Below are 22,128 nucleotides of genomic sequence, written 5' to 3'. Positions count from 1 at the left end.
ATATAACCAAATTCCAGGCAGACCGTTACATCGGTAGAACTCTCGAATCTAAGAAATAGCAAATTTTTAATTACATTATAATAGTTATACATGTTTTTTTTTTATAACCAACTATCGACCACCATGGAGGATCCCACGACAGATCACCTGAACCTCACACAAACGTCGTCAAGTAAAGTAATTAAATATATTCAATGCAACTTCTCATATTGTCAAGGGTGCATAAAATAGACCAGCTACGCTTAAGCTTAAGGAGGTAATTTTTACTCCTCAAACGTCAAGTAATTGTACACTGATGCATTGAGTATGTCCGCTTCTTGCGACTTATACTAAGTACCGTCGAATTACTATTTTAATATTGCCGTTTGTAAGTGACACGAATTCATTTAGTTGTGAGGCATGTTGATTGAAGTTTTGACTTTCAAATGATATTTACAAAGTGAATGTGAAGTTGATGAGAAAATGAACGCGGGCTATGTAATTTGTTCAAATCAAAAGACATTTTGTTTTATTAAAGGGCGGGTCTCTTTAAATTACTTATTATTAATATTATAAAACAAGGTCCTCTGCCACGGCTGGCTCTGTTCCTCGATAAACTCAAAAACTACTGCACTGATTTTCATGCAGTTTCAACCAATAGATAGCGTGGTTCTCGAAGGAAGGTTTTAGTATGTGATTTGTTAGGTTTTATATATATTTTTGTGTACATTAACGATTCTTGTTGGGGTGTCGGTTAAAAATAAGCCGTATAGCTTTCAACAATAACGCTATCGATATTTGATATATAAACCGTAGGTACTTATACTTTGCTCAGACTTAACTTAAGTAAAACTTTGCTGAGTATGACAAAACGCAAACTTGACGTTTGCATTGGACTGTCTTAGCTTAATCTCAGGATAATTTCAGCTTTCAAATGATTATAAAAACGAAGTTGAGATCATACGAAGCTTACACACTGCTAAGTTTACATAAGTCTCAGTATGCTCTATAGATGAGCCTTATACTCAGAAGAAAATATAAGCAATTGATATAACTTATAATATTGACACACTTTTTACACAAATTATCTTGTCCCAAGTTAAGCATATATAGCCTGTGTTATGGGTTACCAGACAATGATATATTTAATACAATATACTTACTGAAACATACATAAATTCATAAAAACATACATAAATACATTTAAACATCCATGACTCGGAAACAAACATACATATGCATCAAATGCTTGCACCTACCGGGATTCGAACCCGGGACTTAGTACGTAGGATCGCTAACCACTCGGCTATACAGGCTATACAAATGAATTAATAGGATTCAAATATAGTATAATGCTTTTTAAAATGTTGTCTAATGACTGATGACACCTAATGAGACTTAACATCTTATGTCTCAAGGTGACATAACTTTGGGTTCAATCAAAAATTAAATCCTTATTACTTAGGTACCATCAGTTGAATATCTTGCTGGTATCGTTACTATTTCTCATAAAAAAAATTACTATTAATTGAGTCTAATTTCTGAAAAGATATTTAAAAAAAATCATGCAGTAGGTAGACCCCATCAAAATGCGTATTGATAAGTTTATAATTAAGTACAATGTCATTTATATTTTTAATTGTAATATAAGTTATACAGTAACAGAAAAGCATAATGAAGTAGGTGTAATTTACCAGTGGGAGGCTTCTTAGCTCAGGATGCCGTCTAATACCAGAACGGTGCCTTTTCTGCCGTGAAGCACTAAAATGTGAGCAATATTCTGTTTAGGTCTGAAGGGCGCCGTAGCTAGTGAAATTACTGGGCAAATGAGACTTAACATCTTATGTTTCAAGGTGACGAGCGCAATAGTAGTGCCACTCACAATTTTTGAAAATTTCAAGAATCCTCTGCGGCACTGCATTCTTATGGGCAGAGCGTATCAATTACCATCAGCTGAACGTCCTGCTTGCCTTGTCCCTAATTATCATAAAAAAATATGTATTTAGTAGCTAGATTCGACGTCAGAAGAAAAGTGCATTAGCGAACAACTTCAAATTATTACAAATCAACATTAATGTAAATTTAGTTTATCTAAGCAATAATACCAATATTCTGAAGAGGAGTCAGTTTACAATCAATAATCACCAGTCTCAGCGTAGATGAGGCTGTAATTATGGGATGGATCCGCTAAGCGATAGCGACAGCGGGTGATGAAGCGAGCTCACGTGGTAGCGGGTATCGCTCAGGTATGCCCCGCCCCCCGCGTGACCCCCTTACCCCTCTCGCCTCGGCCCAGCCGCTCACCTCATTGTGGATCGCGCGCCGCATTCGTCGCTCGAACATCGGGAAAACACGGGCCGTTTTCCGTTTGTCGCACCGAACTTCGGCGGCAGTTTCGAATACGATTCTCAAGTTGAAAGTTTCAAGTTTTGGTGAAGTGACTCGTGGGATGTTTGTGATATTGTAATTATTTTTGTGCTAAGTTGATGTAGCTTAAAATACCTACTCCGTAAATATCCGAGTGAGTAGATATTTATTTTATAATTAAATTAAGACATATTTTATATTAATAAGATATAACTAAAATCTATACTGTAGAATGACCATTATCAATGTCAGATACTTGTAAGTTTTAAGTAAAATGTAGTAAAAGTTAATAAATAATAATTAAATTTCAAGTACTTAACTTATAATTAATATAGTGTCCAATAGGCATAAGCCGTCTTATTAAATAAATAAATATTTGCGGGCACTATCTCATGCAAAAAGGTGATTAAGTTTGATATTATTTTCGTATTACTTAATGGGGAATACTTTGAAGATAATTCTAGTAAACAAGGAGTTATTAGGTATATTTTTTAACTTGCTAAAAGTATGTATATTAAAAATTAGTTGATAACGATGCCTTTTTTCAGTACGGGGTTTTAAAATTTGACTAAGTAATTTGCAAAAAACTGGTTGCCACCTCAACCGTTAAACTTACTATTTTTATATATATTAGGTATATACTTACATTTATAATATTTGACATATTTAAAAGAAATATAAAAACTATATCTTTATATAGCATTTATTGTATTACACGGGACCGACCTACAGTAGAGTTTAATCCGTTTGCAGATAAACATCAAAGTAGATACTTAACTATCTTTTGTTTTGGTTTTCTTACTAATACCTAGTAGAAACCAATAAGCTAACTGAACAAAAAAGTAGGCAAGAAAGTAATTGCTTATTAGCTAAGCAAAACACAAAGTCTGTTTTCTTCAATGCCTATAACTAGAGGAATCAAGAATTGCTCATAGAATACAGCTTAACATATATATTAAGATATATTACAGTTTTACTATCCCTTCGAAGGTACATACGTACACTATATATCCTACTAAAATGAACATACATATTAATATATATACAATCCGAATAATAGGCTTTATTTATATTTAACAGTAACAAGTTGGTACAAACATAGTAGGTACTGGATGTGCCCTTCTATTAATTGAGGCCCGCCAGAGCCAGAAAGCCACGCTATACACATAACATTAACATACCAAAATTCTTAGGTATACAATTTAAATCTATTAAAATTATTACATACTCGAAACAAGTAATATTTATTTCAATACTTCCAATAGTTTCAGAAAATTCGCATAACATAATCAAAGTACATAACTGCAAAAAATTTAAAAAAGCCGTGGGTAAGTAAAATTTGTTTGATATCGAGTTAAATTAGAAATGTTCAAAGGATGCCGTTGCATGTTTTGAGGCTGAGATAAAAAATAAAATAAAATTAAAAGCAATGAAATCGTTCGGCCCATTTAACGTAGACCGGACGGGAGTGACAAAAATCTTATACTGAAATAAACTGTGCACATGTTGTGTAAATGTCTCACGCTCACAACAAGGGGATTAGGTATTAAATGCAATTATTTGGGCGTTTTAGAAAATTATACTGAAATAACTTTGTCAATAGGAATGCAGAATTTAACAGTCAGGTATATCTGGTAGGTAAATAAAAGAGCTATGAAACATATTCCCATCTGCAGTTGTCGCTATATAATTTATATTCAGAAAACATTCAGTCTTTAACAAAATATATACATACTATAGGTAAAACTATTATAGACAATGAGTCCCAGTAAGTTGAACAAAAGAAAATTTTCAAGTATCGACGCTATTTATAGTTCAATTTTGAAAATTATCTAAAAAGAGTATAATATTTTTCTTATTAATTATATCTTAAAATTACTGATTGTAAGATGGAGTTAATTAATTAATTATACCAACATGGAGTACTGTTACATAATAGTTCTTCTAAAATAAGTATTCTTTGCACATATCTATTGAAAATAATTTGCGGGAACGAGATGATTTTTAGTAGTTCGAAGTAAAACCTTGTTCTTCTCATGACAAGAGCGATGTTCTGTGAACAATTAGGTATCTATGCTATAAGTATTTGTAGTAATAGTAATATAAAGTTATGTTTTAAAAACCAAAAAGATCTCATGATAGTTATTTTGCTATCCTTCCACGGATAGCTACACATAGGCACAATATCTACATAGGTACTCTTTCTTTATCAAATGGTTTAATAATTAACTCACCATTATTTGAAGTTAACATAATAATAGGTTTTACGGCGTTTTACTAATGATTACCTACCATCACATGCTTCTCTGTTACATACACACAAAATATATAAAAAAATACTTAAAACAACTCTTTCCTTTGATTAACGCGAGTGTAACACATTTAAAATAAACACTTTTTAAAGGATTTTTAACTGCGTTTTTACATTAGATTTTGCGTAAAAGTTACAGTAAAATATATTTCGCAGTTCCCCTGCAAACGTGCTTGGAAAAATAATAATAAAAATGTGACTTTTACGCAAAATTTTATGTAATAACACAGTAACAATTACACGCGTAAGAAAGTTAATTTCTTAGTGATCATTGCAAATAAAGATTGTGTTGATAGCTCATGATAATGTCAGACTAAAACATAATTATGTAATTAGTTATGGAAAATCACATGTCACTTTAATCTGTTCTGTGTGGAGACTTAATAATTTTGGAAACTTAATTTAATTTAAGAAACATCTAGATAAGAATACTAATTAAAACAACGGATGAGAAAGTTAATAGTAATTAACAATAATAAGCTAAATAACTTTTCTTTAAACGCAGCTCTACTAGAAACAACTGAGAAACGAATTTATTCAGAGATGAATTTTCTTATCAAGCTTTAATATGACAATCTGATGAAATGCAAACAATAACTTCGATTGTAACCTTATAATTAACATGGTTAAATATTCTATTATAATAACTATTACAAAATTAACATAATAGGTAACGATTACTTTTGAAGTTCATATAAAAGATGAACTTATTGAAGAGTTAAGCATTTAGTTTATAGTTCATTAATAGTAAAGTGTTTTTAGGAAATATTGATTCAGATTTAGGTGCAAAAATAAAGTTCATATCTTAAATAAAGTGAAAAAGTTTTTACAACGGTTAGTACACACAAGCTTTTAAATCATGGTTTGTAAAATACAACACCTTTTCTTGATTCTAGACAATATAATTTTTATATCTATAGGGTCCGATTATTACCTTCTACATTTAAATTAATTTATTTTTTCATTATTACTTCATATAAGTGGTTTCTTATATAATATATATTAGACAATTTAAGGATATTTTACAGACCATTGTAAGATTACATAATGCGTATCGATAGACAGGTCATGTTGTCATTAGTAGGTACTAAAATATTATTTAATAATAATATACAGGCTGAATACCTAAATATGAAAATAACTTTCAATATTTGAGTTTAGTTATATAGACACTTTGAAAATCGTTTTCAAATCTACGTTTTCACTATAATTCATTTTCAAAAATTTTGTTATGATTTGATAAAGTATTAGGTATAAGTAAATTTCGTATTGAATATAATAATATATTCAGTTGGTATTAATACTTTTGACGTTGCAAGGTTTTAAGTTAAAAACATAATATATATAATAAAAATAAAGGTTACTCTAATCAATAGCTTTTTTGTTGTACAATATACTTTTAAATACTTATTAAATACCTACCTACAGCTATTTTCTTGTTTATAGTTTTGGCTGATTCGTTTACAAAACGACGTACTCGTTGTAAGAAGAATTTCAAATTTAGTTTTAACATTTCAAATGTAGGTAGGTATGATCGTAAAAGTATAATCCACAAAAAAAAAAAAAAATTTTTGTCATTCTAACAAGTTAATTCTCAATAATAATGAGTTTATTTTATAAAATGTTAAATGTGTTGAGCCCAATTATCTTCAGATTTACACTTACATTTAAAGTAAACTTTAATTTAAAACGTCAAGTTACTGCTGTTGTGTTTAGATATAATATAATTATAACTACGTTATTTGTAATAAAATAGTTAGCATATATAAATAATATTAGTAATATTCTTAAAATAACACGTTAAAAATAGGAATTTATGGTTTATAAGGAAATATTAAAACATATTTTTATTGTTATACATTTCGAAAAATTTCACAAAAGCTGTTGGAAAATATACAAAAAACTGTTAAATTCGTCGCGCACGCTATAAATCGCAAATGCGCAGCAAATGCACAAAATTACACGACATATCGTATACTTGAATACATTCATCATTCGATACGCGACAAATAAATCCAATACACAATGACTGCTAATTTGCTCATGAAGATGTATGCATCCACGGAGTTCATAAATCCGAGCAAGTCACATTCGGCCTACCGATCCCGCTCATAAACCTCAGTAGACACTTTTATAGCCCTACCACGTGGCGGAGACAGGATTTTTTCCGCACTTGACTTAACATGTGTACTCCGCTTAGGTGTCCCATGTAAATTTATTGTTTCTTAATAGACCCCCCGTAATATAAGCACATAGAAGAATAGAGTAGTTTGAATAAAATTGATACTCCTATTTCGAATCGCCTGTAAAATTCCGCCCGTCTAATGAATTGATTATAACACTAGAAATAAGGGATTGCTTTTAACTAATTCTAGTAGGCTTCATAAGATACATAATGGCTTTAAGGGTAAATGTTTACACTTCTATAATAAAGTCCCAGCCACTGTTCAGGCATTATCTATAAATAGATTTAAATGTTTTATAAAAAAATGGCTGTCGTAAATCCTATTACTCCACTGCTGAATATCTAAATGATCGGACAGCCTGGGACTAGATTGTGATTATTTTATAGCGATAGAAATTACTGTACAATATTGTATATTTGTATTGAAAAGAGCGCAAAAAAAGAATGCTGGGAGAGTTTCTTGCGCCGCTTCTTCACTCTCAGAGCGCCATTTGTTTCCGAAGCGGTAGTAGTATCTTGTAGTTATTAGAAATGACATCAAAAAGAATTCTAAAGGAATCAATATTGAGAAAATAAATGCCTTTTATGCCTTTTATGATTGCGTTTGCTAATAATGCCTACTATTGTCAAATAGTAATCCTTAACCGCTATCCATGACATCAGGATTCTTAGATTACTAATAATTAAGTTCGTAGCTTATTACTAAGTGTTACAGTAACACGCTAAAATTTTATAAAAATAAAATTAATATTCTGTTAGTAATATCCAAATAATTGCTTTTCTTCGAATTTTTACTTCTTCCTTTAAATCAAAGCAAATCAAAGTCACGTTATTCATATTGGTCACTTAAATGACACCTATGAATGTGAACAAATTACTTTTCATATTGAATTTACCGCCACTTCGTAAAGAATTGGGCTAGAAGTTGAGAAGAAGTTGCAAGAAACTCATTGCCACTCTTTTAAATATTTTGTGAATGTTACGTGATATCCATACCAAAATAATCAGTTTTTGTCTGTCTGATTGCTATTCTAATACTAATTATTTTATTTTAAAAGTGCAAAAACAAGTAATTTTATGAAATTGTTATTAAAATCCGACAATCATCAGATTGCCACGTAAACAAAATCAAGTAAGGTCGGTGATAAAAATTTAAATATTATCCACAAGATAAATTTGTAAGTAATAGATTTATAAAACAAAACAGTAGAAAAAAATTACAATGAAAGTGAGCAATATAGAAATATATTTACGATATAAGTAACATAAATCACCAGTCGTGAACAATGAGATATCACACTTGACCAACTGTTTCATTTCATTACAGGTCCATCAATCAAGCTCCACTCTGTGAGGACAATTGAAGAGACCGCGAATACCTCCAGCACTTAACATGTCCAACTAGACCATTCAGAGCACATCAAAGCATGACAGCCTCAGAGTAACCTTTTAGACCAAAACGAAACAAAAATCTGTTACCAATGAATGACCTAAATTATAACGCCGGGATGAGCTCCTACCAATTTGTCAATTCACTTGCTTCGTGCTATGGCAATCAAGGCCCTCGGACCGGTACGCCAGGGGAACAATCCGGTCATCCAGGATTGCCAACGCCAGGAACGGATTACTACAATCCAAATGCAGCGGCTTCTGCATATCCTAATACATGTTATTCACCTCCACAAGTTGGACATCATTATCCTCAGCATCCATATGCGACACCAGCAGCAGGTGCACACATGCAGCCCCAATCCATGATAGATTACACCCAACTTCACCCTCAAAGGTTGGGAAGTACAGCTACCCATATGCACCAACATTCAAATCCTAGTCCTGGAGCTCTATCGCCTAACTTACTCTCCGCTGCCAGTCAAGCAGCGGCTGCTAGTTGCAAATTTGCTGATTCAACTTCCACAACTGGAGTAGCGTCACCACAAGATTTATCAACATCGTCTGGACCAGGGAGAACTTCGCCGGGCTTCGGCAATGTTGGTCAGGGTAGCGGGACAAGTTCAAAGCTTGGACTAACTACTCCAATAGCTTCGCCTGTGGAGCACAAGGCGAATGTTAACCAGAATATCTCGAGTCCTGCTTCGAGCACTTCGAGTAATGAGAGTAACGACGCTAACAACTCCAGCTCAAGCAACACGAAGAATACCAAATCAGGGACTCAAGCAAACCCACCGCAGATCTACCCGTGGATGAAGAGAGTTCATCTTGGTCAAAGTAAGTAGAATTTATTCAATTTTTATATTTGAAATAGGATTTAAAATCACTTATTGAACGATAAAAACTACCACCAATTCGAAGATATATGCCTGACCTGTGAAGAACGGGCGCAAGAAACTCAGTAGAATTCTTCTCTTTTTTTAATAGAATTTCATCAGAATGTAGTAGAAATAAATTATTTTTAATAAGCCTGACGGCGGTCTCTCCATTCCCAACCTGTGGTATTATTAACAATATCATTTACGTGTTTGTTACATTTACACATAAACTATTTTTATAATTCTTTTGAATTTCATAACTTTGTATTGTACATCGCCAAAAAAAAGACTTTCTAACTTGACTTAACCGATTAGTAGGCATAACAAGTTTATGATTGTTTCTGGTGTTAAAATTTTGATTATAACATATATTGTGATATAATATATATATAGATTGATTGAGTTGACCCCAATTATCAAAATATTTAGTTCATAACAGACCACGCCTTCCTTAAAACAACGTGTTTTCTTTAATGTCTATCCATCAATAACGCGGTAAGGTGGAGACAAAATAAATTATATATCTGTTTATAAAAGCATTAGTATGCGTTAATGTTGGTCCGATACGGCGGTCTGATGAATGATGCTCATAATAGGACATAATGGCTTTGTTGTCGGATGCTTACAACTAACATCGTATTTTTTTACTCTTCTCAATTTCTTAATGATCGGAAAAGCGCACTGTCAGTATGACGCAAAGGGATCTCTAAACTTCTGGTGTTAGCCGTGATTCACAGGTTATTAATCTATTTTAAGTTAGTGCTAAACGCTTAAGGTAAAGCAGGTTTTACGATTTTTGTTCGCTTGATCTGCCTTGGCATACGATTAACTACTTTTTTTTTATTTCAGACTTATAACTTGGATTATAAAACTGTTTTGCAACAGTGTTTCTTACAAATTGTATACTTAAAATTAATTAAAGATTCAAGAATAATTCAAGTACTACTCTGAGCGATATTAATTCAATTGATTTAGAGTAGAATTTAAATCAGCTAGATATTATTAGGAGCTTGGTTACGAACTCTACATTTTTTCTTTGATTTATATAAACTGTTTAGTCGGTGTGATGGATGCGCATGTAAAACTATTGTTTGTTTGTGATTTACCGCACAAGTTAAGGATGTGCTGTCGATTGGATTTTTTTTTAATTATACTTGCACGTTTAGTAAATTTTAAAACTGAGATTCAAACTTTCCGTCTTACGTACCTATCAGTTTTATACGTAAGGTTATCAGAAAGTTCTTTAATGAATCGCCTAAAGATTGAGTTAAATTATTTATGCTAAACTTTCTTTCAAACTAAGTTGCTTTTCTGTAATATGTGACGTTCGCCGTCATTGGGGTTCTCAAGACACTTTTAGAAGTGATAACTTTTTAGGCGGTCCGTCTACTTATTTTTTTATTCAATGACGAAATCTGCCATGCTCGGTTATGTAACGTCGCTCGGGTCCCAAGATCCCTAGTCAAGTCGATACGAGTCGATCAGTCACAGTAATATTTACCAGAGTATTCTATACCTGCTTTTAATTATATTTTATATTATATTGTTATTATTTTGTGAATTGTTAATGTAGAACAAAAAACAGTTCTATTCAATGAATTTTGCACTTTACTCGCGTCGTATAAATCGCACAATTTTTTTTCCCAATCAACTGCATTTTGAAGCGAACTTCAATTTGCTATTTTCATCGTAAGTAATAAACAATTTTTCTCTTATTCTATACAAAAAGGTCAAGTGCAATTTGGACTCATAAACATTTAATTCCATGGTAAGAGATAAAAGTAACACATAGCATATAAGAAATAACAGTCAAACAGAAATGTGTCATTCTTTCATTATTATTTAAAACAAACATTGTTAAAGGACGTGCATTTGTAGTAATAGTATTCCGTTAGTTACAAATCGAATTTAGAATTATAAAAAGGGCCATAGAAAGTATCAAAGCTATAATCGATCGCGCATACAAGCCTTAAAATTAGGTGGCTCAATGGATAGAATCGTTAGCTCTCACCACGGCACACCGGGTTCGATCCTCTTCTTATCGTCTTCCAATTCCATAAATAAAATTAAAATCTGAAATATCATAATATAAGTCTTATAATTTAAATTGGATGTTTTCGTAACGGCACATATATATCAAGCTTCTCACCGACGAGTCATCTGTCTAGCGAAATAAGTGCAGATGTTGGTTAAATTTTGTATTCTTTTTCTTGGATTGTGGCCTTGTCTAAACCCAATAAAGCTCATGTCATTCTAAACAACACTTATTACTTTGAACAGGGCTGTGAACGTAGTTTCAACGTGTGCACACATTTCAATCAGAACTCACAAATAGAATATTAATTATTACTCAATGAAATCAATGAGAACTAATAAGAAATACTAACACATAATACTTAATTTATGGACTGTGCTAATAATATGAAGACCCATATAGTCCATTGGTTAGTGACTCTGCCTACTGAGCTAGAGGTCCCGCGTTCGAATTCCGGTGGGTGCAAACATTTCATTTGCTTCCGAGTTATGGATGTTTATATGTATGTTTAAGTAAGTATATTGTATTAAATATATCGTTGTCTTGCACCCATAGCATAGGCTTTGCCTAGTTTGGGGCAAGATAATTTATGTAACAGGGTGTCAATATGAAAAAAAATATTATTATACTCACCTAAATCTCAATAAGTATCTATTCAGTGGAGTTGAGTAGTTTTCTTTCTTCTTTTACGCTTTTGATTAACAGTAACCAAAACAAGCATAGAAATACTGTTGTAATCATGTAACCAAATAATATTTTTATTACTTATATGAAAAAACTACTGAAGGTCACTTTTTAAATAAGTTATTAACAACACTATAAGAAGTAATTAATAATTGCATGTATTACATAAAAATTAAATTTACTAACTTGTATATTGTAATCTTAGAATGATATTGCTGGATCTTTCAAAATTGTAGAGACTGGAAAAAAAAATATTACGGTTTGATTATTACCCATCCAAATCATCTCAACATTTCGGTGTTTTCATGAAAATGTACTTTTTAACTTTAATTAAAATATGCCAAGGAAAGCGATCTGTCATTTAAATAAAATTTAATATTTTATTAAATTACAAATTGCTGTCTTTATAAATTTTGATATGGGTAGCTTCCTTATGCTTCTAAACACATCAAATTTGATGTTAGAGTTTATGCTCTCAAAATACTTATTATAGAATTTTTTTAGTAAGGACAAATATGCGTACGGGTCTCCTGATGTTAGGTGATCACCGCCGCCCATATTCTACTGCAACACCGACATGAAAGCTTTATTAGAAATGGTTGATTAGTTCTTTGCTTTTCTCACTATAAAATTTGTAATGATTTTAAAGTGATAAACCTCACTTCTGGGATTAATTACACAAATAAAACTGAAAACAAAATTTTATGAACAATGCGGGACTCGAACCCGCGACCTCTCGCATTTCGTGCGAGCGCTCTTTCCAACTGACCCAACCGTTCAAGTGACGTATCGTTTATAAAATATTGTATGCTTTGTTCAACTATCAGGCATCAAAGTAGATCCTGTAGAGGAAGCCACAACCTTAGCTTAGCTTACCTTAGCCAGAAAAAACCAACTAAAATAAAATTTTGTTTTCAGTTTTATTTGTGTAGTTTTCTCACTATTTTTCCTTTTATCTTTAATCAAATTTCTAACAAACTAACATCAAATTTGATTATCTATCTATGCAAATTTTACAGAGATAAATTTTAGCAAATCATTGTTTCGTACAGCATAATATTCTTACTCAACAAACTATTTAATCAGAGTCATAGTTATTGAGAAAGTGTTGTGTAAATAAATCAAAATGTCCAGTTTATACGAAGCGATCATAAATTATGACTCAAAATAATGTAATGCCAAGGCTTAGTATGGTTTCGCTTATTGCATTCGTTACACCTTGCTTGCTATTTATTATTAATCTATGGAAATTTCGACGAGCCTGTTAGTCTTCTGCCTATGGAGACATGGTAAGCAGGTTCAATACCCGCTGGGCACATAGTTTTTTTTTTCATTTATTTCCGAAACATTGCGATATATAGCGTGATAGATTAATCTCATTCAAAACCGGTTTCCACTACAAATTAGAAAGCTTAATAACTTACTAATATAATTACTTGAAATAGACTAACAGCAATTTCTCCCTTCAAAAGATAAAATTCATAATATGCTTTATTACCTTAATCTGTTTATATATAGCCTGTTATAAATTTATGTTTTAACAAGCGGCCAATTGTGACTTTGCCTGCATAGTTTTTTTTTATGGAATAGGAGGACAAATGAGCCTACGGGTCACCTGTTGTTAAGTGATCACCGCCGCCCACATTCTCTTGCAATACCAGAGGAATCACACTTGAAGTATTGAAGTTATAGATCTTATAGTAAACATATAGTAGTGTTCATATATTTTTGACATAAAAGTTATATAAACCTACTTATAACATGGCGTAAATAGTTATTCCGATTCAGCCTACAGAGATTATAACAATCAGAGATACCGAATTAATTAGAATGTTGTAAATATTATGCATTTAATATAAAGCATCACATTGTTTTTATATATCTCTATCGGTATGTAATTCCGGTATCTAAATCCACTCGGACAACTTACCGGGTAAAAGTAATTTTAACAGATGTACCTAGAGATATGTAATACTAATCAAAGTCCAGTTTCTCAGTATATATTTCACCTTACTTGAAAATGAATATGCAGAAGCAAGTAAATAAAAATAGATGGCATGGGTTAAAACGAATAAATAAAGGAACGGGGATTAGCAACCGGCCGGGCCGCTGGTTGGTCGTTGACTTGCAATGGCGGCGATGATAAAGCACAATTTGCAAACAGACCCGACGTAATATAATATCTATACCTAAGCCACAAGCTTGTTGCGTTACAGTCATAAAAAGGCATGAAAGGCATTTATTTTCTCAAAATTGATTCCTTTAGAATTCTATTTGATGTCATTTCTAATAACTACTAGATACTACTACCGCTTCGGAAACAATGGTGCTCTGAGAGAGAAGAAGCGGCGCAAGAAACTCTCCCAGCATTCTTTTTTTGCGCTTTTCAATAAAAATATACAATATTGTACAATCATTTCTATCGCTATAAAATAATCACAATCTAGTCCCAGGCTGTCTGATCATTTAGATATTCAGCAGTGGAGTAATAGGATTTACGACAGAGCCATTTATTTATAGATAATGCCTGAACAGTGGCTTTATTATAGCAGTGTATACATTTACCCTTAAAGCTATTATGTATCTTATGAAGCCTACTAGAATTAGTTACAAGCAATCCCTTATTTCTAGTGTTATAATAATGAAAATCACTATTAAGAGCAAAAAAAATGACGATTTTTGTGAACGTTAATTATACGAACGAAATTTATGATTATTATCAGTGTTAACTAACAGCGAAGAGCGGGTTCACTGGGTAACTTAACATAACATCATATTTTTATTTAAACGGATTAAAAGGAAAAACATACCTATTTGATGCTAACTACCGGTTTCCATGTATCTTGCAATACCAGCTTTGTTATTTTAGGTAGGTAGGTACCTACCCTTAACGAATAGACATGGTTTGGTTATGCTAATTCTAGTAGGCTTCATAAGATACATAATAGCTTTAAGGGTAAATTTATACACTTTTATAATATGTGGTCCGACAGCCTGGGACTAGATTATGATTATTTTATAGCGATAACAATGACAGTACAATATTGTATATTTCATTAAAATCTGTGCAAAAAAAGAGAGTTTCTTGCGCCGCTTCTTCTCTCTCAGAGCGCCATTTGCTTGCGAAGCGATAGTAGTATCTAGTATATTAGAAATGACATCAAAAATAATTCTAAAGGAGTCAATTTTGAGAAAATAAACGCCTTTTATACTATGAATATAGTACCTACCATGAACACCGCATCATGTAAGAACGCCATTATATCCAGAATTAACTTTGCGCCTATTGTGTGATGCTGTTCAGAGCTAGGCATAAATATTTAACTGTACCACTTCATTTTGTTGGGAAAATATTCTATTTATTTAAGAAATAGAGCGACGAATGAGCATACGGCTCACCTGATTCGTGAACGCAATGAATGATACGATAATAATAATAACACTAACAATAATAACACTAACAATAATAACACTAACAATAAGATATTATAAATATTATGGCGGGTACTCACAATATATATCTTATTAATTTAATGCTGATATTTCGATCGAATTGCATGAATCGTGGTCGTGAATATGAGTAGGTACTCGTCATACTAATGACAATGTTAAAGTTCCGCTATGATAAAAGTTTAAAAACAATACAATAATCTGAATGAGAGACACCTGCCCCTAGTTCTTAAGTATTATTTGTTAAAGAAATAAAAAAATAATGACGTTAAAAAATTAAAATATTTCTTAATTTTTTTATAAACATAAATTCAGGTTTTACTTAGCTTAATAAGGCAATAAATAGTAACTGTATCTTGAAATATAATGTCTTCACTTTAATACCTACACCTTATTAAATACTTACTTATCCATACATAATCTATATATTTATAAGAGATTTCTACGTGTATAGTTACTCATCACGATATTTCTTGAACCATAAGGCGTAGAAGAGACTTGAAATTTGGTAGGAATATTCATTTCGCCGAGTGGAGGTCAGCTAAGAATGGAATTTACGAAATTCTACCCACAAGAGTTTTTTTTATTATAAACAGAACAACGTCTGTCGGGGCAGCTAGTAATATTATAAAGCGTAAGATTTAGTAAAAATATTAATGACAGGTTACATAGAATATTTTTTCATACAATACTTATCTACTAACAAAAGCCTATATTTCTGGTTATGTACCTATTAAAGCAATTTTACCAGTGGGAGGCTCCTTTGCACATGAAGCCGGCTAGATTATGGTTAAGTAGGTATATTACTGTGTTTCGGTCTGAAGGGTGCTGTAGCTAGAGAAACTACTGGGCAAATGAGACTTAACACAAAAAATGCTGAATAGATTTAATTTTAATTACATGAATGTTAATAAGAGCGTAGAGCAGCGTATATACTTATATATGAAAGCCACTAGATGTAGGCACAATATTTTTGCTGCTTTATTAAAAGCATCCACACGGGCGACGTCGCGGGCAGCAGCTAGTTGAAAATATCCTTGTCTCTATTGGTTGAGATCTATTATAAACCGTCCTTAGACTTTGCTCAGACTACGTAGGTAGGTACGCAAGACTTATCCGAATGTAGGCTAAGAATAATCTTTGGTTTCGTTTTTATAATCATTTGAAAAATGAACTACGATGAGCTTAAGCTAAGACAGCCGAATGCTAAAGTCAAGTTTTCTTTATATCACACTAAGCTAAGTTTTACGTAAGTAAGAATAAGTAATAATCCTGAGCGGCACTGAATTGTAATGGATAGGGCGTTACAACTACTATCAGCTCGGAGCTGAACGTCCCGCTCGTCTTGTTCCTTATTGTCATAAAAGAAGTAAAGTCTGAGTAGAGTCTAATTAAGCTCTGTAGATCTCAGCCTCAATACATAGCAGATTTATATGTTATTTACAGTAACTATTTACAAAATACTTGAATTTCTCATGGACACTTGTAGGAAAGGATTTCATAGTTAAAATTAAAAGGTGCCCAATAGATCAACGGTTATCCTTAAGAGCCCTTCGAACTCCTCCGGGACGCAACAAGTTCAAATATTAATGCCAACTTCAACCTCTATAAAATACGATCTCGAGCACATTTTTCCCAAGTCTTAACACTGATAAAACTTTCATTGGAAATTGAAATAAGTTTGACTTGTAAAATACTTTTATCTACACCCATGCTATAAATGCTCTATTAAAGATTCTAAAACAGCTTATTGTACCTAATATTTAACACCATTGGGTGTTTTAATGTTGGGACATTGGTCCTAATAACCATTACATCATCCAAACGTGTGTTGTAATGAAATTCAATACAAAATTATATCATCCGTTTTCATAATAACAATCCTTTGGATGATATTATGGTTACTAAGACTGGCGTTTTTAATGTTAGCAGTAAGCCAACTCTTTCAGAATCTTTTATAGAGGATTCATTATTATGGGTGTAGATAAAGTTGATAATTTGGTATTAAAACACTCAAGTGATACTATTAGATAAACCCACATTCGTGTTTTAATACCCCTTATTACACAACAGTTGTATAAATAACCATAATATACTCTTGTTTGGTTTAACTTCTATCAATATCTGTTATCTTTGTTTTTTTTTTTAATTGAAAACTTCTTGCAAAATTGAAAAGACAGCAGGACTACTATTTGTCCAAACAAAAAAAAAATAAGTACATACTGCCCCAGAACACTGTACATAAGTTCTAAAAAGCTGATATTTAAATTTATTCAGTTAAATATGTCATATTGCAAGGATAAGTAATTGGTAAATTTCGTAAGATTAGAAGCTATATTTTGCAATTCAAAGTGATTTATAACCAATGCTAAATTTATTGCAGAAACAATGACACACACATTCTAAGCTTGACGAATCTTATTAGAATTAATAACTGGCATATCAAATATCAGATTATCTTTAACACACATATGGTCGTCAAGAATGCATAAGTTTGGGAGGCTTGTGTCATTATCAAACACATATTTCTGTGTGATTCTATGCTTCATTTTACGCGCTACCTATATACATTATTGTTAGTTATGCAGTGACATAACTGCATTGGCTATTAAATTGATAAATATCAAGTTGGTATAAGTATGTTTATTTTAATTAATATTTATGTATTGTAATATGTAATTAAAACACGATTTATTTATCAAGGTAAATGTATAAATGTAGTGTGTAAATTTATTACAACAAAACATTAAGCTTGTGTGAATATTAATTATTTCAAAGTGGCTGACTCTAAAATGAAGTTTTTATTTATGGATAAATATTAATACAAATAATATTGCATTCAAATTTAAATACTTTTTGAAATCACACGAAAAAATATAATAGAATAATTACCTACTGCTTATAAATTAAAATATGCAGAACTTAAATTTTTCTTAAAAGAATCTGCTTAACAAAAGAAGAGCAATTTTATGCTTATTTCTAGTGTTAGAGTTATGAATCTCACTGTATTATTAAAGCGATCTATATTTTTATGCACAAATATGTATAAGGTTTTCAAATATACATTATTTTATATTGACATGGTACTATACATACATATAAATGTGTTGAACAACTTAAATTTATCATTGTTATCTTTGGTGTTTGTCTAATTTTCTAAATCTGGTTTGGAGTCAATTAAAATGAACAGTCCGAATACGAATGAGTGTTGATCCAGTCTTTTATACTCAAGGTTTTGGAATTTTTCCTACAAAAAAATGCCACCTTCCCGCAGTATCTATGATAAAGACTTTGCAGCTTCAAACTTACCTTCTTCTTCTCAACTTCTTTTTGGTTTTAATGGAGTGGGAGAGCGGAAGCCTTCGATAAAGTGCTTGTCTGAAATATGAAAATATGTATATGAGTATTAGCTGGTTACCTGTGTTATCGCTTCACTTAAACGCATTTATACAAAATCTCATGATAAAATTTAAAATCTATTTTGTTAGTTACGAAATGTATAGAAGTTCAATAATTATTTCGTTTTTGCCTGTTCTTGTTTGTCTTTACCTATAACGAAATAATGTCACAGCAAATCTATCAAACTGTGCGGCAAAAAATTATCTCATAGTATCTATGTAATCAAAATATCTCATTCATACCGATTTTTTTTACAAAAGTATTTTTATAAAAGTATTGAGCGTTGCGAATTAAAATTAAGGTTATCCTATCTCTCAAGTTGGGTCAAATTGCACATTGTGCGCAAAATTTCATTCAATCGGTTCAGTATTTTAGGAGATTTATAACATCTATTTTTTACATGATATCTATAATAGAAATCTTTTTTTTTGTCAATGACAGATAGCTCATGCTACCAAGCTAACTGAATAACTTATTTAACGTCAAAAACTACAATTCAATTAATGCTCAACAAAAAAATAAATAAAATTGAGATTGTAGACAAAATCTAATTTGATGCTGAAAGTGACACATAAACTAAATATATATCGGGCAAAATAGAGGCCACTCGTAGTAATAGATGTAATATTATTGCAAAACTAGCTGACCCGGCAAACGTTGTTTTGCCATATAAAGTATAATTCACGCGATAGTTTTATAAGTAATAAAATATTGCCTATATTATAGCCTGTACATCATTTTGTTCTATTGGCGATAGTTTTTGCAGCGCACGCAAAAATAGGTTTCCGATTTTACACCTTGTGTTACAAAATAGCAATTTTATTACGGATCCCTAATTTTGAAAAAAAACATTGCCTATAGCCTTCCTCGATAAATGGACTACCCAACACTGAAAGAATCATTCAAATCGGACCAGTAGTACCAGAGATTAGCGCGTTCAAACAAACAAACAAACACTGCAGCTTTATAATATTAGTATAGATAATATTAATTGTACCATAAATTACACGACTGACCATGCAGGCAGTCAAACACACAAAACTTTGGATGAAACGTTGGAAATATAATATTTTTTTTGATAAAATTAGAAATTACTAGCGTTTCATTTATAATATACTCCACAAGCAAAAGCTGCAAGTATAAAACTTAATAAACAAAACTCCATTAGTAAGATTTAATTCGTTTTCAATAAGCCGTGTCGCCCACTGATTAACTTCCACAAGGGCTCTTGTTGCGCAAGCGCCGCGAACAATATTGTGTATGCGAAATAATTAGCATTGGAATCTGAGTCATTGCTCAAAGCCCGATTGTATTGAAATGTAGTATATTGTCTATTAAGAAGTACGCCTAAAGTTCACGGGTAAACAGTCCGCGATCATAGTGCGTACAGAAGTCCCGAAATATAAGAGGAATACTGAAATTTCACGAATTTTTTTAAGTACAGTAGATTATTGTGACAGAAAAGCACTTTTTACCAGGGAGACTCCTTTGCACAGGATGCCGGCTAGATTAGGGATGCCGCAACTGCACCTATTTCTGCCGTGAAACAGTAATGTGTAAGCATTATCTACAGCTTCGGTGCCGTAGGTAGTGAAAATACTGGGCAAATAAGGCTTAACATCTTATGTCTCAAGGTGACGAGCGCAATTGTAGTGCCACTCAGAATTTTTGAGCTTTTCAAGAATCCTGAGCGGCACTACATTGTAATGGGCAGGGCGTATCCATTACCATCAGCTGAACGTCCTGCTGGATGGATTTGAAAATTTAAATCGCCATATTCGAATAAAGATTCAGTATTTATTTACAGAGCATATTAAGGTTGAGATCTATAGAGACTACTTAGACTTTGCTCAGACTTTACTTAGGTACGTAAAACTTATCTGAGTGTGACAAAACGTGAAGTTAGCTTTAGATCAGCATAATGCCAGATGTCAATCGACTATAAAACGTAGTCAAAGGTTATGTTAAGCTCACACTCAGTAACATTATACGTAAGTAAAATCTGAGCAACTTAATTTAACTTATGGAAAAAGATAGCAATGGGCAGAGAGGCATGGAACAAGCTGAACGAGGACTACACCCAAGAAGGGGTTCCAATCAATAATGATACCACTAAAACAAATTTTTTCATATTTATTTATGTAAAATGTAGAAAATATGTGCTTAATATGTAGATAATTGTAACAACATTTATATTACTTATTAATATTCCATCACCGATGATAACTGTAATATAACTGTGAGAATGTAATTTAATATTAGATTGGAAATAAATAGGTTTTATTATTATTATAAAGTACTGACTACACTCTACAGATCTATGCCTAAATCTAGATTCTAAATAATTTAAACTTAAGATCGCGAATAGCAAATTAATACCTTAAAACAGTTTATTTGTGTGGCGTTTCTTAAATAACGCCTAGGCCGGAGGATATTCCAAACAATATTAAGCAATATTTTAAATTGTTGTTTCCGTTTTGTCAGATTTAACAAAAAATAATCTCCCAAGATACGAACTCACTCAAGTCACATTGTCCTGAATTGAACTCACCACGAATAACATGAATTAAATAAACATCTTCATCTGGTGACCGAGACAAAACCAATGGAACAGTTATTGCTGTCAATTTTGATATAATACTAAGTTGCAATTGTTTCCGAAGCCATAAATAATCTCACACAAAAGTTTCGCGGTTTACTCAAACGCTAAAACGGCTGATAAACATTTTTTTCATTCCGTCTCGAGAGCAAGTTCCTGCGGCGTCCGACTATAAATATTAATACAATCAAATGTTTTGACGTGGGCCTTTTTTAAACTTTTATCTTGTAGCTTCGCTTATTTTTTACAATGGATCGATTTCGGTTTTATTTAGTGTTAATTTGGGCAGCGAAGTCAGTCTTTTAACAGATCGTAAAGTAGGGGCGAGCGTGGCGCCAGCTGTCCATTGAGACCTGGCAAATTTTGTGGGGTCGAAGTTAATAAAATTACACCGTAATTGATATGGATGTATAAAAAATTATGAATTAAATAATTTATGAAACCTTTGCCAAACGCATTTTATATTTTGTACCTACTCTAAATGCTTTTCATTTATTCACATTTGATAAGCGGAAGGAAATCCTAACAATATGAACTAGTTTCATGCGAACAAGTAAATATTAATTTGCCTGTGATGACTGACTTGTATTACATACATAGGTACCATACTTACGTAGATAGCATTGAAATCGACATTAAACTAGGTTAAGACTGTCGTAGAAGTGGAAGGTTCAAGCCACATGTTCATACGATCAATAATTATTATTATAGAAAGTAACACGGTGTTAGTAAGATCAGAATGTCGATGCTGTTAAGTCCAGTGCCGCAGCTTCTCATCTGGGGGTCGGCGCTGTGGTTCTCGCCCGCCACGTACCAAGTTTGCGCCGTAGCTAGTGAAATTACTGGGCAAAT

At 32.1% G+C, this 22,128-nt stretch overlaps 1 protein-coding gene across 1 annotated transcript in view; it reads left to right on the top strand.

Moving 5' to 3' along the window:
- Positions 1-2,325: 2,325 nt before the first annotated feature.
- LOC126966866 (homeotic protein Sex combs reduced-like) overlaps positions 2,326-22,128 on the top strand; it is a 58,928-nt gene continuing 39,125 nt past the window's right edge. The window contains exons 1-2 of the mRNA XM_050811139.1: positions 2,326-2,500; positions 8,170-9,068. Of these exons, the coding sequence (XP_050667096.1) occupies positions 8,324-9,068 (745 nt within the window). The 5' untranslated portion in view covers positions 2,326-2,500; positions 8,170-8,323. The remainder of the gene's footprint in view (positions 2,501-8,169; positions 9,069-22,128) is intronic.

Source organism: Leptidea sinapis, chromosome 11 (genome assembly GCF_905404315.1).
Source record: "Leptidea sinapis chromosome 11, ilLepSina1.1, whole genome shotgun sequence".
Classification (NCBI taxonomy): Eukaryota; Metazoa; Arthropoda; class Insecta; order Lepidoptera; family Pieridae; genus Leptidea; species Leptidea sinapis.
The sequence above is the reverse complement of the archived record's forward strand: the minus strand, read 5'-3'. Positions and strand labels throughout refer to the sequence as shown.